This window comes from Solanum lycopersicum, chromosome 2 (assembly GCF_036512215.1).
Source record: "Solanum lycopersicum chromosome 2, SLM_r2.1".
In the NCBI taxonomy this organism is placed as follows: Eukaryota; Viridiplantae; Streptophyta; class Magnoliopsida; order Solanales; family Solanaceae; genus Solanum; species Solanum lycopersicum.
Window position 1 is genome coordinate 57,308,759 of NC_090801.1, and position 13,214 is coordinate 57,321,972.

At 32.3% G+C, this 13,214-nt stretch overlaps 1 protein-coding gene across 1 annotated transcript; it reads right to left on the reverse strand.

The window, feature by feature from the left end:
* Positions 1-4,717: 4,717 nt before the first annotated feature.
* LOC101254558 (serine/threonine-protein kinase 12-like) lies at positions 4,718-12,149 on the reverse strand. Its single transcript, XM_004232931.5, has 12 exons — positions 11,017-12,149; positions 10,344-10,418; positions 10,118-10,213; positions 9,684-9,769; positions 9,431-9,551; positions 9,149-9,228; positions 8,103-8,165; positions 7,827-7,945; positions 7,476-7,561; positions 6,900-7,021; positions 5,625-5,736; positions 4,718-5,052 (listed from the first exon to the last, which is right to left on the reverse strand). Exons 1-12 carry the CDS (start codon positions 11,338-11,340, stop codon positions 4,951-4,953), a joined length of 1,386 nt encoding a protein of 461 aa, XP_004232979.1. The 5' UTR covers positions 11,341-12,149; the 3' UTR covers positions 4,718-4,950.
* Between the last annotated feature and the right edge of the window lie 1,065 nt (positions 12,150-13,214).

Here is a 13,214-nt window from a genome sequence, read left to right on the forward strand (position 1 = left end):
TTTCAAGAAAATTAAAATATGGTAAGATTTGGCTTGGACTATGACTCATTTATATCGTCGATCTCACTAGTCTAATTAACTTTTGAATTAATTAATAATCCATCCAAATTTAACTCAACACACACATTATAATTACCGATGTCCTATCTTGTACCACAATATTTACTTTCATTCTTCTGTTAGGCCTCGTTTACACACAATGTTGTAGCAAATTCAAATTGTAATATTTGTACATTAATGATTAAAAGGAGCTCAATTTAGTAATAAAAACAAATGTCTTAGGAATTATCGTACGTACAAACAACATGTCACTTACAAATCATGATGTTATCCATTTTTTTTTGTACTTAAAAAAATCTTATGACTGTTGGATTTGATAGTCAAAGAAGTATGAATGTGTTGTATCATCTTATTTTACACAAACATTTTAGTCATAAAGTATTTTAAAAAAAGTAAATAAAGAGGGTACTTACATAAACCTTGTGATGTCATTTTTTATTTCTATATTCAATTCATCAAAATTGATTAATTTGAATGGAACTTCTTTCTTTTCTTGGTACATATATCCTGGTTCTTTCAAGGGATATTACTGCTTTTTTCCTGGGGATGGAATTAAAACTTTATAGAGATGAAAACGGTTAATACTCCCTCCATTTCAATTTGTTTGATCTGCTTGTCTTTTAGACTAATGCACATCAAAAACTAAGAAAATCGTCTAATTACTGTTCTCCCTAAATGCTAAAAAAAAGGCGTGGATCATGGTGTGCCTATAGTACTTACTTGTTCCCCAAGGTCATCACGGAGGGTCCTGTAAAACTTTTGGGGGGAAAAAGTGTCCAAAAACCATATCACCAAAAAGTTCACACACGAAAAACTAAAAAAATTGTCTAACTCTTAAGAATGATCCCATCTTCCATTTTAGCGATAATTTGATTTCAATTTTCTACGTGACATGATCAAAATCACAAGATTAAATGACATATCCTTACTTTAAGATCATACAATGTAAAAGTCTTTTTTATTTTCATAATTTTTTTTTGTCTAAGTCAAGTTGATAGGTAAAACAAATCAAAACGAAGGGAGTAATAGAGAATAAAGGAGGGGGTTGGGAGTTGTGGTAGTTAAACAGAATCCTTAATGTCAAAACTTCTAAAGGGAAATGCAAACAAATCTTCACCATATCTTAGGATGAGGACCACATTGATGCATGCAATCAAGTGGGGCATATACTTTAATTTGTAAGTAACATTCAAATTCTACATGCTACATTAGCATATTTGGTTCTTGTTCTTTCTTCAAGTGCCAATAGGAAAAAGAAAAAAAAATGTGCTCAATTACATATTATATATATATTATATATCATAGTCCATGGTTATTGAAATACAACTTTAATTCTATTGGGAGTGTGTATGTAATATGCCAAATTCCATGTGGAATACATGTGAATTTGAGAATATTATTTGTGTTTCTTGGAAAGTGTATTCTATGTTATATTGGAGTAATGGAGTTATTCCCTTCTTTCTAAAGTTAACAAAGTCTTGATTAGGGTTGTTACATTCTATGCCTAAATTCTTATGCTCAATTTCACATTGGCACTATATGGGAGGTCATCTAATTTCCTAGTGTTAGTGATGTGTATTCTTCTAAAATCTGGTAAAGAGGCGTTGACGAGTAACTTCTAGCTCAAATGATTGGCTATCTGAACTTTCACTTTGTTAGTGAAGGTTAGATTTTTTAAATTGTAATTTATTTTCTATTTTCCCTACCCCAATAGAAAAAAAATGTTACTCTCTTGTGGGAGACGTGATAGCTAGCTAGGGGTGGTAAATTGGTGGATATAGTTTTTTTTGTTTAAAAGTAAATTAATTTTTTTTATTTTTTAGTTAAAATGTGTTGATGTTAAAAGGGTTAAAATGTTTAAAAAGGTAAAATAACATTGATAAAATATTATTCTGACCAAAAGAATTTTTCCCAAAAAAACAACATATTTTATTTTAAAGGCCATTTTTGTAAATCACCTCTCTAAAGTTAGTCTGGATCAAAATTAGCAAAATAAACAGTCATAGCCCAACTCTGTTACCAAATTTCAATTTCTTTATTTGTTGTGATTTATTCAATTAATAGATAAATTTATTTTTTTTTTAAAAAAACTTTTTTAATCATAGTTATAAAAGCTACTCATTTTATTTTAGATAATATGGATCAATTTAGACTACATATATAATTTGTCGTTTCAAATTTTAGATAAATTAAATTTGATCGAATTATAATGGACTGAATTTATAAATAAGTTGATTATTATACCGTTCAAATTTAAACAGATTGAATGGGTCATAATTTTACTTTCTTACTATAGGTTTAGAGTAGCAACTCTCTCATGACTAACGTGTATCAACTTTTTATTTAGTTAGCGTTTGATCATAAATTTAGTTAATTTTTTTTTAAAAAAAATAAAATTAGTTTTTGAAGTTTGTTGAAGTATTTTAATTGGAATTTAAAGTTGTGTTTGGACCTGACTTGTATATGGGGAAAAAATTAAAAGTTTTTATGAGTTAAAAAGTGAAATTTCATCCAAAATTGGTATAGAAATTTGATTATTTTTAAAAGACAGATTTTAATAAATTGACCAAATTTCATAGACAAATAATGTATGACCAAATGGGAGCTTAATTAGTTTAAGAAAGGGAAATATTCGGTTACACTTATATCAAAATCACTCATACATGTGGAGAGGGCTCCAAACATGGCTTGATTAATGGTTTGACAAATCTTAGCTTTAAACGTGCCTATAAAATCAAAAAGAATAATCATATGCTTCATCAGATAACGTTAAGTTAATAAGGTCATACATTTTATTTACGATTTAGTAAAAATTCTGACTTCCAAACTGTGGCGTTCAAATTTTCCTTAGACTTTAAAAAATCTCCAACGAACGAAAGTTTATACATTTTTAATTTGCCGTTTGTGTTGAAAGTATGAAAAATTAACTATGTTTCATTTTATTTTTTTTGTCATTAATTATTATAGGTAAAAAGACAGTTGCTCTATTGTCCAAACTCTTATACAAACAGCCAATATTGTTCATTATTGACAAATGGGACCACAAAATAACATGAGTTTTTTAGGGAAATTTCAGTTCAATTTATTTGCAAAAAAGTATAGTCCTCAGCCAATTATTGCTTCACAGGTCTATCGAATTATAACTTACACCAGCTTTCGGCCATTTCTGTCCCTTTCCTCCTTCGTTAATGCCTAAAAAAAATGAATCTTGAGCCTAATTAATCGAAAAAAATTAATTATTTGATGCTTAAACTATATAGAATTACAATAGCTCATTCTTTATGGTTCTGATTCTAATATCATAAAAGTTAACTAATCCTTAAAAGTTAGTCGTGAGATCGGTATTTCTCATTTCTATATAAAGGAACCAATAACTTATTTTCTCAACTAGTATGGGATACTGTGACACTCTTCTACTATTTGGTCCCAATTTTTTTTTTTTGGAAGAATTACATTCAACAGATAAACTTTAGGACATTGTAATCTATGTACCTTATTGAGTAACAAATAAATTTGCTACTTACGAAAGTAATAACTAAATACATCAAATACTTATTATGAAAGTAACTCCAAACCAAACCATGAAATACTTTTCTATTTTGCCTCTTAGCTAATGGGAAATTTGAGTAAAATGCTAATTTTGATCAAAGCCTTACTTAAAAGTTACACTATATAAATGTGTGTGTATTTATTTTTCTTAGTTATCAGTGTGTGCTTCGTATTGTGAAATATAATTTTATTTCGATTTTCTCTTGTTTGATTGGTCAAAATTCTTATTAATGTTAATATTTATTGTCGTTAAAAATTATTTTTGTTGTAGTGACAAGTTCCACATTAATTGTGTTCTCCCGCCCTTCAACATAATTCGTCTTCACCACTAATGTCTTAGCTTCATCCCCGCCCCTCATAGTATTTTTGTCATTTATAGAAAGAGGCTAATAACTTTTGTTTACATAGCGAACACAAGAAAATAAATACGAAACTAAACATTATTTTCCTTTGTATCGAACACAACCTAAATAACTCCTAAACCAATTGAGATTATACTTTAGGGCTTAAGGCTAAAATATAATATTAGACAAATTACAATAAGATTGGAGTGAATTTTTGAGAGCATATATCAAGAATATGTATATATTGTTTGTGTTTCTATATTGGGAAAGCATTTGTAATGGGAGTGTGGTCCTACATTATGAAAACTTAACTAATTTAGCTAACAATATGTATGGTGTTTTCAATAGGGTTTTTGTAGTCAATTTATTATGTGCTGGCTTTGCTCAGTGTCCCCCACCATAGGCTGTGTAGAGGCTGGATTTCAGAAAGATGCCTTGACCTAAATCTTTGGGAACAGAGAACCCTTAACCTAAATTTTTGGGAAAGTTTTTAGGGGAATTGTCTTTCTTTTCCCTTTCTTTGAGAGCATCGTAATGACGGAGGTTGGATTTTCATGAAGGGGATTTACCATTTACAAGTATACAATGTAATTTTTTTTATTAAAGGGTCCTTCCGCCCCTCAAGTGTACGGACTGGTTAGTGCCTTCCTATAGTACGTGTCGATTAACTCTGTCCACCAAGTGTAGATAGAAAGAATCGCCTATTATTTCTCCTTTTTTTTTTTTTTTGTCTTAGTTAATTGGATGGTTCCACAAAGCAAAGATAGATGAAAACATAGCATTTGCACCATGAATATTTTTACTACTATAGTGTACATAGACAATATAGATCTCAATAGAAAGAGGCAAAGAAAAAAAAAGGATGACCATTTGTTTTGGACATCTAGAGATTTAAAGCTAGAAAAAGTGATACAACTTCCTACTACTGATATATTTGGCAGAAATCTGTGAAGGAAACATATATGCACACTTGAACAAAGGAAATATCCACAATTTGTTAGATACTGCTGTTTGATCGCGATGATCCATTCCTTCTTGAACTTGAGTTTTCTTTCTTCCACATGGCCTCGAAATTCTGGAAACATTTCAATGGTCTAACCTGCATAGAGAAACACATACAAGATGAAATGAGAGATCTAAGCTTAACTCAGACTGATCATCACATATATAGGGTGCATTGAAGTAGCAACAAAACTATATCTCCTAAAACACAATACAGGCCATCGCTGAGACTCAGGCATCGTTAAGCTTAAGCCAAAATTCTAAACCACCTTTGACTATGTCGATGAGACAAGTATGAAGGAAAGATGAAAAAAGAAACAGAACATTATCGGAAATACTGGCTTGTCCTCTAGTACTAGGCATGAAAATCAGCAGAAACCCAGAGGAGACTCTTATCAATCAGAACATGAGCATGTTTTTATTTTCCTGTCAAGTTTATGCAATTATGTATTATTTGCTAGTTGCTACGCACTTGTTGAAGCGTAGAAAGAGGTGAATGGGATGTATAAGAACTACTCATGCAATCACAGATGCTCAAGTGATTTAGGAAATACAGATCTACTTGACTAAGCTTGGAAAATAGTTTTAATTCATTGATCACCAATATGAGAAGTTCAAAATACATAGGCACCAATCACTATTTATAAGTGCAATGACCGAAAGGTTTACCTTCCAACGCCTTTTCTGGCCAAATTTGTTGTAAATGGCCTCGAGCCTTGGGATTATTTTCTTGAAAGTTGGACGCATAGCCGGATTCTCATTCCAGCACTCTTCAATCAGCCTGGAAAATCAAAATCAACTCTGACTAAATCGGTAGTAATAACAACAATGGCAGTGATGATTTGGTCACCATAAAAAGCTAAAACCTATACTGTGGGGAAAAAAGAGTTGATTCACAGCAAACCAGTTCATTATTGAATATCTCAAAAAGTATCAAATATAGAACCACAATTATAAACCTAGTCAACTGTAGAATAAGTAGAATCAAAGAAGTTACAAATTGACTTCTGGATCGACTTCCTTTTGTTTAGTTTTAAACCTAAACTGTTCTGTTCATAAATTGCATGGGAATGTCTATGTCATGATTTATAGATCCTCCATTAAGTTGCACACAGGGAAAGGATGGTCATTGAACTCTAGAACTTAACTGTAAAAGTATTCTTATTATCACATAAAATGCGGCCATTGGCACTTAAAAGAAATTTTAACAAATGAAGGTCTATAACTTATTTGTCAGAACACAGGACACATAGGTAGGAGTCTTTAACATACACTTCCCTTAATGGTTTCTAAAAGGACAAATTGTTCTACAGTTGTTACTTGTCGTAGCTTGTTAAATGGGTCGGGAATGGGAGCTTAGTTTCTGTCTGGGTATGCGACCAAGTGGAATACAAGGCAATCTCATAGGTCAAAGCTCTGTTTTCTATAAGCTGTCTTTGAGGCCCTTAGAATAAGAAATAGATTGATTCAAAGTGGGAGCAGGTTCGAGAAAGGATCTTAGAGTGTCTAAGCATGAGCCAGGAGAGGCTTTTGATGACGTATTGGTGGGATAAGTGCAATGCGACTATAATATCTGCCAACAAAGGGAAGCCAATATACCGAACTTGTCCAAGAAGTAAAGCTTGGTCCTTCGGGCAGAACCATGCTAGTATAAACCCCACATATATCTTCTTCCGTAAGCATATTTATGTTTAAATAATGAAGCATGTCCATGAAGTGTACTTTCCTTGTTATTCTTACTCTTTTCACATATGTAAATTGTGATAGTTAGATAAATAGAAACAGTACTTAGACTTAGACCAGTCATAAACAAATGTTGTCGAATTTTACTTGATATCTTAATTGTTATCATTTTCTTAAATTTCAATGAGAACATAGAGTTTCCATTGCATTGCACAAGTATTAGACTATGGAGTTCCACAAATAAATTGATAGAGAACTTACTCCTTAAGTCCATGGGCATAACATTTTGCTGGCGCTTTAAAAGGAGGGCGCTCCTTAGCAGCATAGTGTTTAGGTACTTCATTTTCATTCTTTGCTTTGAAAGGGGGGCAGCCTTCAATCATCTAAAGTACACGACAGCATTATCAAAATCCCAACTTATTTGTGGAAACAAAAATAGAAAATATGCACATCCTTGACTTGTGGAAGTTCATAAAGCACATTTTAGAAAATTTAGTTGATTTCTAGCATCATAGAGCAGATCAACACTAGTATAGAGTATAATCAATATGTATTGCGGTACTGATTTATTTAGATGGTAGAAAAGAAAAACTGCAGTTTCAGTTCCCTGCTGTCAGTTCCCACATCAGATAGTTAACCACCTGCTGTCAGTTCCCTCAGCAGATATTAACACTGTCTATTTCATTTCAATAATGTAATTCCATTCAGAATATAGTATTAATCATGAAAATAATATATGAACATATATATTTTTATATATATGGTCCACAATTAATGAACTAAAGAACTGTCATTTCTTAAGATAAAAAAATTCAAACAAGACAGAGAAAATGTTACCTCTTGCAAAATTAAAGCAAAGGAAAAGACATCAACTTTGGTATCGTATTCCTCATTTTTGAAAACCTCTGGAGCTACATATCGGCCTATTTATTTCCAACAAAACAAAAGACAAAAAAGGAAACAGGTTAAGAGATTTTTTAAAGATTAATCAACAGAAATGGATCAGTAGAAGCAATAACGGCACCATGCAATGGTGAACAATTTTTTTAAAATTAGACTGACAGGAATTTTACATCCTAACAAGCAGCAACAACAGTGTCACAAATACTGCCGAGTCTGTGTCAAATGTCAGCATGGTTCTCCATTGGAAAAGAAACGTTGTGATAGCTAAAAGAAAGGAGTACTCACAAGATGTGTTATCACATGTCAGAGGCTTATCTTCTTTGACCCTGTTGGTAACTTTCAATAGCTTGCTGACTCCAAAATCAGCAACTTTCAGGTGTCCCGTATCATCCCTCAAAATATTTCTGTTATGTCACGTGAAAATATTAAAACATTAAGATGAAAGAACTCAATTTTGAAAGAAGGGAACTTCAAAGATTGAGGCTTGTCAACAAAAGCTTGGAAGGGAATTTGCTTACACAAATGGAATCACAGGAAAACTAATAAAAGAAAAGAACTTACGAAGGCTCTAGGTCACGATGAATAATCGCTTCAGGTTTAATTTCATGTAGATAGTTCAGTCCTCTGCAACAATATAAAACACAAGACTGGTTAAAATTCTACTTATACACATTATGCTTCAAGCTAACATGAGTCATACAGTATGTTTGATAGATTATTTTAGTAAATAACAAGCATGAGCTGATTCAAAGTGTTTCACATGCCAAACAACTGTGGAAATTCAAGTGAAATTTGGAAATCTAAATTTTAATAGAATTAGAAAATAACTTTTGAAGAGATCCTCGATGCTCCAATCCGATTTCTTTGGGCTGTTTTGACTATCTCAGAGTTAAAAGAGAATGATTCAATGATTTATGATAATATTAAATAGTAGGAAGACTTGAAATGGGTATAAAGATAACGCATTATATTTGAAATAATACAGGATACTACAGACCCAGGGCATAATTTTTAGCTGGGAAGCAGGTCAAACAAAGTTGAAGTAGAGAGCAATATCAAAATGATGTTCAGTAACTTCCAATAATGACTGATGGAAAAAGCAACCAGTGTTACATCTTCTCGTTTCCTTTTTGTTTACTCAATACATCCTATTTGATATTCCTAGGATAAGCTTAAAGTGATATGCAGGAAATTTGAATACTAGGTCAGCAGATAACCTCGCGATCAAGGAAAAAGTGGCATGTCAATTAACAAGTATGATCTTCTATTTTCTTTTCTTCTTTCTATTAATATTACCAGTGGATATGCAAACACCAGATGGAATCTTTAAGAACACAATAGATGTTAACTAAAGATTCATAAAAAACTACTAGATGAATTATGCGATAAACATTCTCAGAGGTATAATCAACAGCTGAGTGATTACTTGCTCTGCCTCCCACAGATGCTAATTTTTAGAATTTAAAACCAAGAGATATGCAAGTTGTGTGGTTTTAAATGTTACTCTACAAAGTTCCTCAGGTTCCAGACATTTTATATAAGTGTTGGTCTTGTTCTTACATAGTGAGTTTATAACATTAGCTAATAGTGTAGAGTGGCATGTGAACCTTGCGATGTCTATTGCAAATCTGATAGCTTTTGTTGGTCTAAGAGATTCTTCATTCTTCAAATATGCATGAAGATCACCCTGGAAATGTATAGCCATGAAAAAGACAATTAGTATCAGGGCTGTTGCTTTTGCTAGAAAAGAAAAAAATAGAGAAAGGAATCAATAAAGATAAATGTGTAGAATAACTAAAACGTTCACCCCATCAAGTGAAGTGTTGTGAAACATAACCATACACACCATTTTTTATCAAGAAAAAATAAGAGAGTAAACTTGGGACTACCTTTGGTAAGTATTCCGTCACTATCATCATCGGGCTACTTTGTGTTACAGCACCAAGAAATTGGACGACATTTGGATGTCTAATCTTCTGGAGCAGTGCAAGCTCGTCTCTGAATGCCGTCCTACAAATATCCAAATATGTAATAAACAAGTGAGATATGAGGAGAGCTAAACAATGTGAAGAAGAAGCTCTTATGGGCTTTCTGTTCTCACTAGAAGATTCCACAGAAGCAACATTGGTATCTTATACTCACACTTTATCCTCATCAGCGATCTCATCATCTCCAAACTTTTTCACAGCAACTTTTATTCCACGCCATGAGGCAATATGAAAGGTTCCCTACAATATTTCAGGAATCAGAAGAAAGATACAGAAGGAAAAGTTTGTAGATTGGAGCAACATACTAGAAGAATAGGAAAAGGATCAGGTGAATATTTCCCAGCTTTTTCCAAACATAGCACCCTAACATAAGGACTTCTTATGACAGAAACACCAAAGAAGATCAACTTATGACCAACCGAGCATCCCACTCAATTTAGTTGTGTTCACTTCTAAATATAACCTCCCAAGACAATAGGTTAAAAAGGAAATACTTTGAAAGGAAAATCAGCATACCTAGCCCATTGAAAGTAGCTAATTACCAATCAAGTTTATGTAAAAATGTTCACATATTATATATGAAATTACCTTGGCCAATTCAATGCTGTTCGTGAAATCAAGTTCTTTAGCATCAATCTCATACTCTGGAACTTCACGTGAATTGTTGACATGCATGGGAGCCATCTGGATGAGAATTTTCATTTTTCCAAAACAAAATTTAGACAGCAATAAAGCCAAGCAATCTTTTGTGCAATGGACAAAAGTTTTCTTTTAATCACTTGATGAGTAAAATAGAACGGAAAATAAAACTTACAGGAGGCTTGGCACCATGTTCCTCTAGTAGCTTGATCACATGATGATTTTTATAATGTATTGCATCTCCTAAAGGCTGCTCAGAAAAGATCAGATTGCTCAGAACATGTTGATCAATAGGAAAAGCAGGATACTTCATAGTTTTAGATAGTAACATTGTGTCAATAATGGTTGGTAATACACGACAATGCTATTGTCATTTCTTACTCTTCCCTCAATGCAAAGAGGGGTTTGAAGTAAAAAACTGGGGGCTGCAATACTGGGGTCTCCTTGAAATTACAGAGATATTATGACCTGATAAAATTTCTGCTTACAAGTAAAATGACATTGATACTAGAACAAGAACAATGGTTATAAAGTACTCCCATATTTATAACCACTCATATAATGCAGTTTTAGAAATTTATTCCACATAACTCTCTTACGACACTTTCCTCGAATGAATTCATTAAATCAACTGAATCAAGTTTGGATTCAATGAACATAGATAAATAAAACCAGGCTGCAAGGGACCATACCTTTTTCTCCAATAACAGCTAACTACCCAAAAGTAAAGATGTCAACAATATAAAATCATAATCACAATCAAGCATTATCTAACTATATATCACATTACCAATCATTAGGTATACACAAAATTCATATGATAATAGAACTAGTTTCATGAGATATACCGTGCTTCCCCAGCGATCTTCGGAATCAATTTCAGCCCCATTATCAATTAACAGCTGCACAACATCACTGTAACCTTGGCAAGCAGCAACATGTAGGGCAGTCCTCTCATCATCATCTCGAAAGTTCACATCAGTCCCCGAATCCAAAAGCTCCTTGATCCCTTCTATATCACCCTCATTAGCAGAATACATCAGCCTGATCCTTGGATCAATATCTATAACATCCCCTTCCTCCCCATCTTCACTCTCAATTTCCACTGCAGCAATCACCCTTTCTGGTGCAAGGGACGATTGCTTACCCAACAAGAATCTTACTGGTTCCATTTCAAGATCAAGATTCCAACAACTAATCTGCTTGAACCCCTTTTAAGATCTGCAGCCCCTCAACCTAACAAGCCTACTGAAACGTAAATTTGACTTAAAAAGTAGTAATAAAGAACATTACAGCTTAAGAAGCACAAAACAAGCAACAAAGATCAAAGCTTTTTCAAGAATCAAAAATCTGCAAAAAGGGTGTCAGCTAAACTTAATGCTTCATACTAGGGCTATTCAAGAAACCAAAGATGGCAAAAGGGTATTCTTGAAACTTATTATTTCAACCAAATTTAGGATCAGAGGTGAATAAACTTGAAAAAGAATAGATTTTTCTTCCTTTTTTGTTTGAAAAATTTAACAGTTGAACAAGATAGTTTAAAGATACTAATAATAACAGGGTCTACTTGAAAAAAAAAACACGAGACTTTGCTTTCAATGGGGGCTATTTAAAGGATAAGAATTTGATGTCTTTGAGCGTTTCAAAGGGTTTTAGGAAAGTGAGAAAAATAGGAAAACAAGTGGGGATTGGTGGACGTTGACAATTGGAAATAAGGAAGAAGGTGCGTGGTACTCACGCGTCAACGGGTGCGACTGGTGGAGAATCTGATTTTTCTGTGAAACGACGCGCAAGTTGGTCGGAAGGGAAGTTAAACCAACTGTAACGAACGGGGCCAGTTTGTAATTTCATCTAAATATTGGGGCTGTTTCAACATTTTTTATTCTTAAGGGGGTATTTAAGCGTACGGAGAACTTATATTTTCCAATTTGATGGCTAAGGATTAATTTACAAGTTGCGGATCGATATGCGTAAAATAAAAATAAAAATATAGTAAATTATTAAGTCATGATTAAGGTTGAAAAAATAAGTTCATTGTGCATTTTAACTATTTTACGACGAAAAAGGAACAACGATGTCATTTTCCGTTTTCTTATTTTATCCTCCCTACACATGACTGGAACTTGATTATAACATGGAATGAACTTAATGTAGTAGGTACAATATGGCTCTTTGTAGTTTATATTATAGTTAAGTAATTAATCAAATTTGCGTTCTAGATTATTTAAACTTGAAAGTCTTTGTTTCCTTATAACTAGATTACGATAATATTGAAAAATGTGATAATTGAATTGACAATTTCTTAGTTGCTTTCAAAACAAAGTAACAAAATGCTTTAACCTCAACTCAACATGATCTAAAGTTAAATTAAAATATAATGGGATTATACTTGAATTTCAAGTCAACTCATAAATTGTTTTATGGATTTACTTAAACACTAAGTCAAGGTAGACATGCCTTGTGTTATGGATTTGTATTGCTTTAGTAATTAATTTGCTTTTAGTTATTCTAGTTCTAGTTGGAAATAAGAGTCTATCCAATTAGGAGTGTTTTAAAAGATCATAACTAAAGTAAATATATACGTATGTCAAATACTTGAAATATATACTAGAATAAAATTCTAATATTTTTACACTATTACAATAAAATTTAAATATTTTTACACGTTCTTTTACTTCCGTGTCAAGTTTATTTTTAGATTATGATATAAATAAATAGAAAAAGAATTTCAATATAATATGATTAAAATCATTACCGCCAATTAATAATTTAATCATGATTAATATCAGTTTCAGTCTTATATTGTTATAAGAACCTATAAGTCTATTGTTTACGTATTAAACATTTTAACATAAATTTACTTATTAATTCCTGGAGTTAAATTAATAAGCCCCTCGCATAAAGCAATACTTGAAATGGTTAGTGCACGATCTATTTGGATAGTTTATGTGATGCCTTTTGATTGAGTGCGGAAATTTAAGAAAATATAAAAAAGTTTTGCAATGTTCCAACTTCCAAATCTATTTCTAAAATAAATACGTAATTT

Excerpts from the sequence above, each read along its gene's own strand:
- LOC101254558 (XM_004232931.5), bottom strand. The coding sequence starts at position 11,340 with ATGGAACCAGTAAGATTCTTGTTGGGTAAGCAATCGTCCCTTGCACCA. Across the intron at positions 9,770-10,117 it reads ACAGCATTGAATTGGCCAAG|GGAACCTTTCATATTGCCTC; the intron begins GTAATTTCATAT and ends GAAATATTGTAG. Across the intron at positions 5,053-5,624 it reads GCCAGAAAAGGCGTTGGAAG|GTTAGACCATTGAAATGTTT; the intron begins GTAAACCTTTCG and ends TTCTCTATGCAG.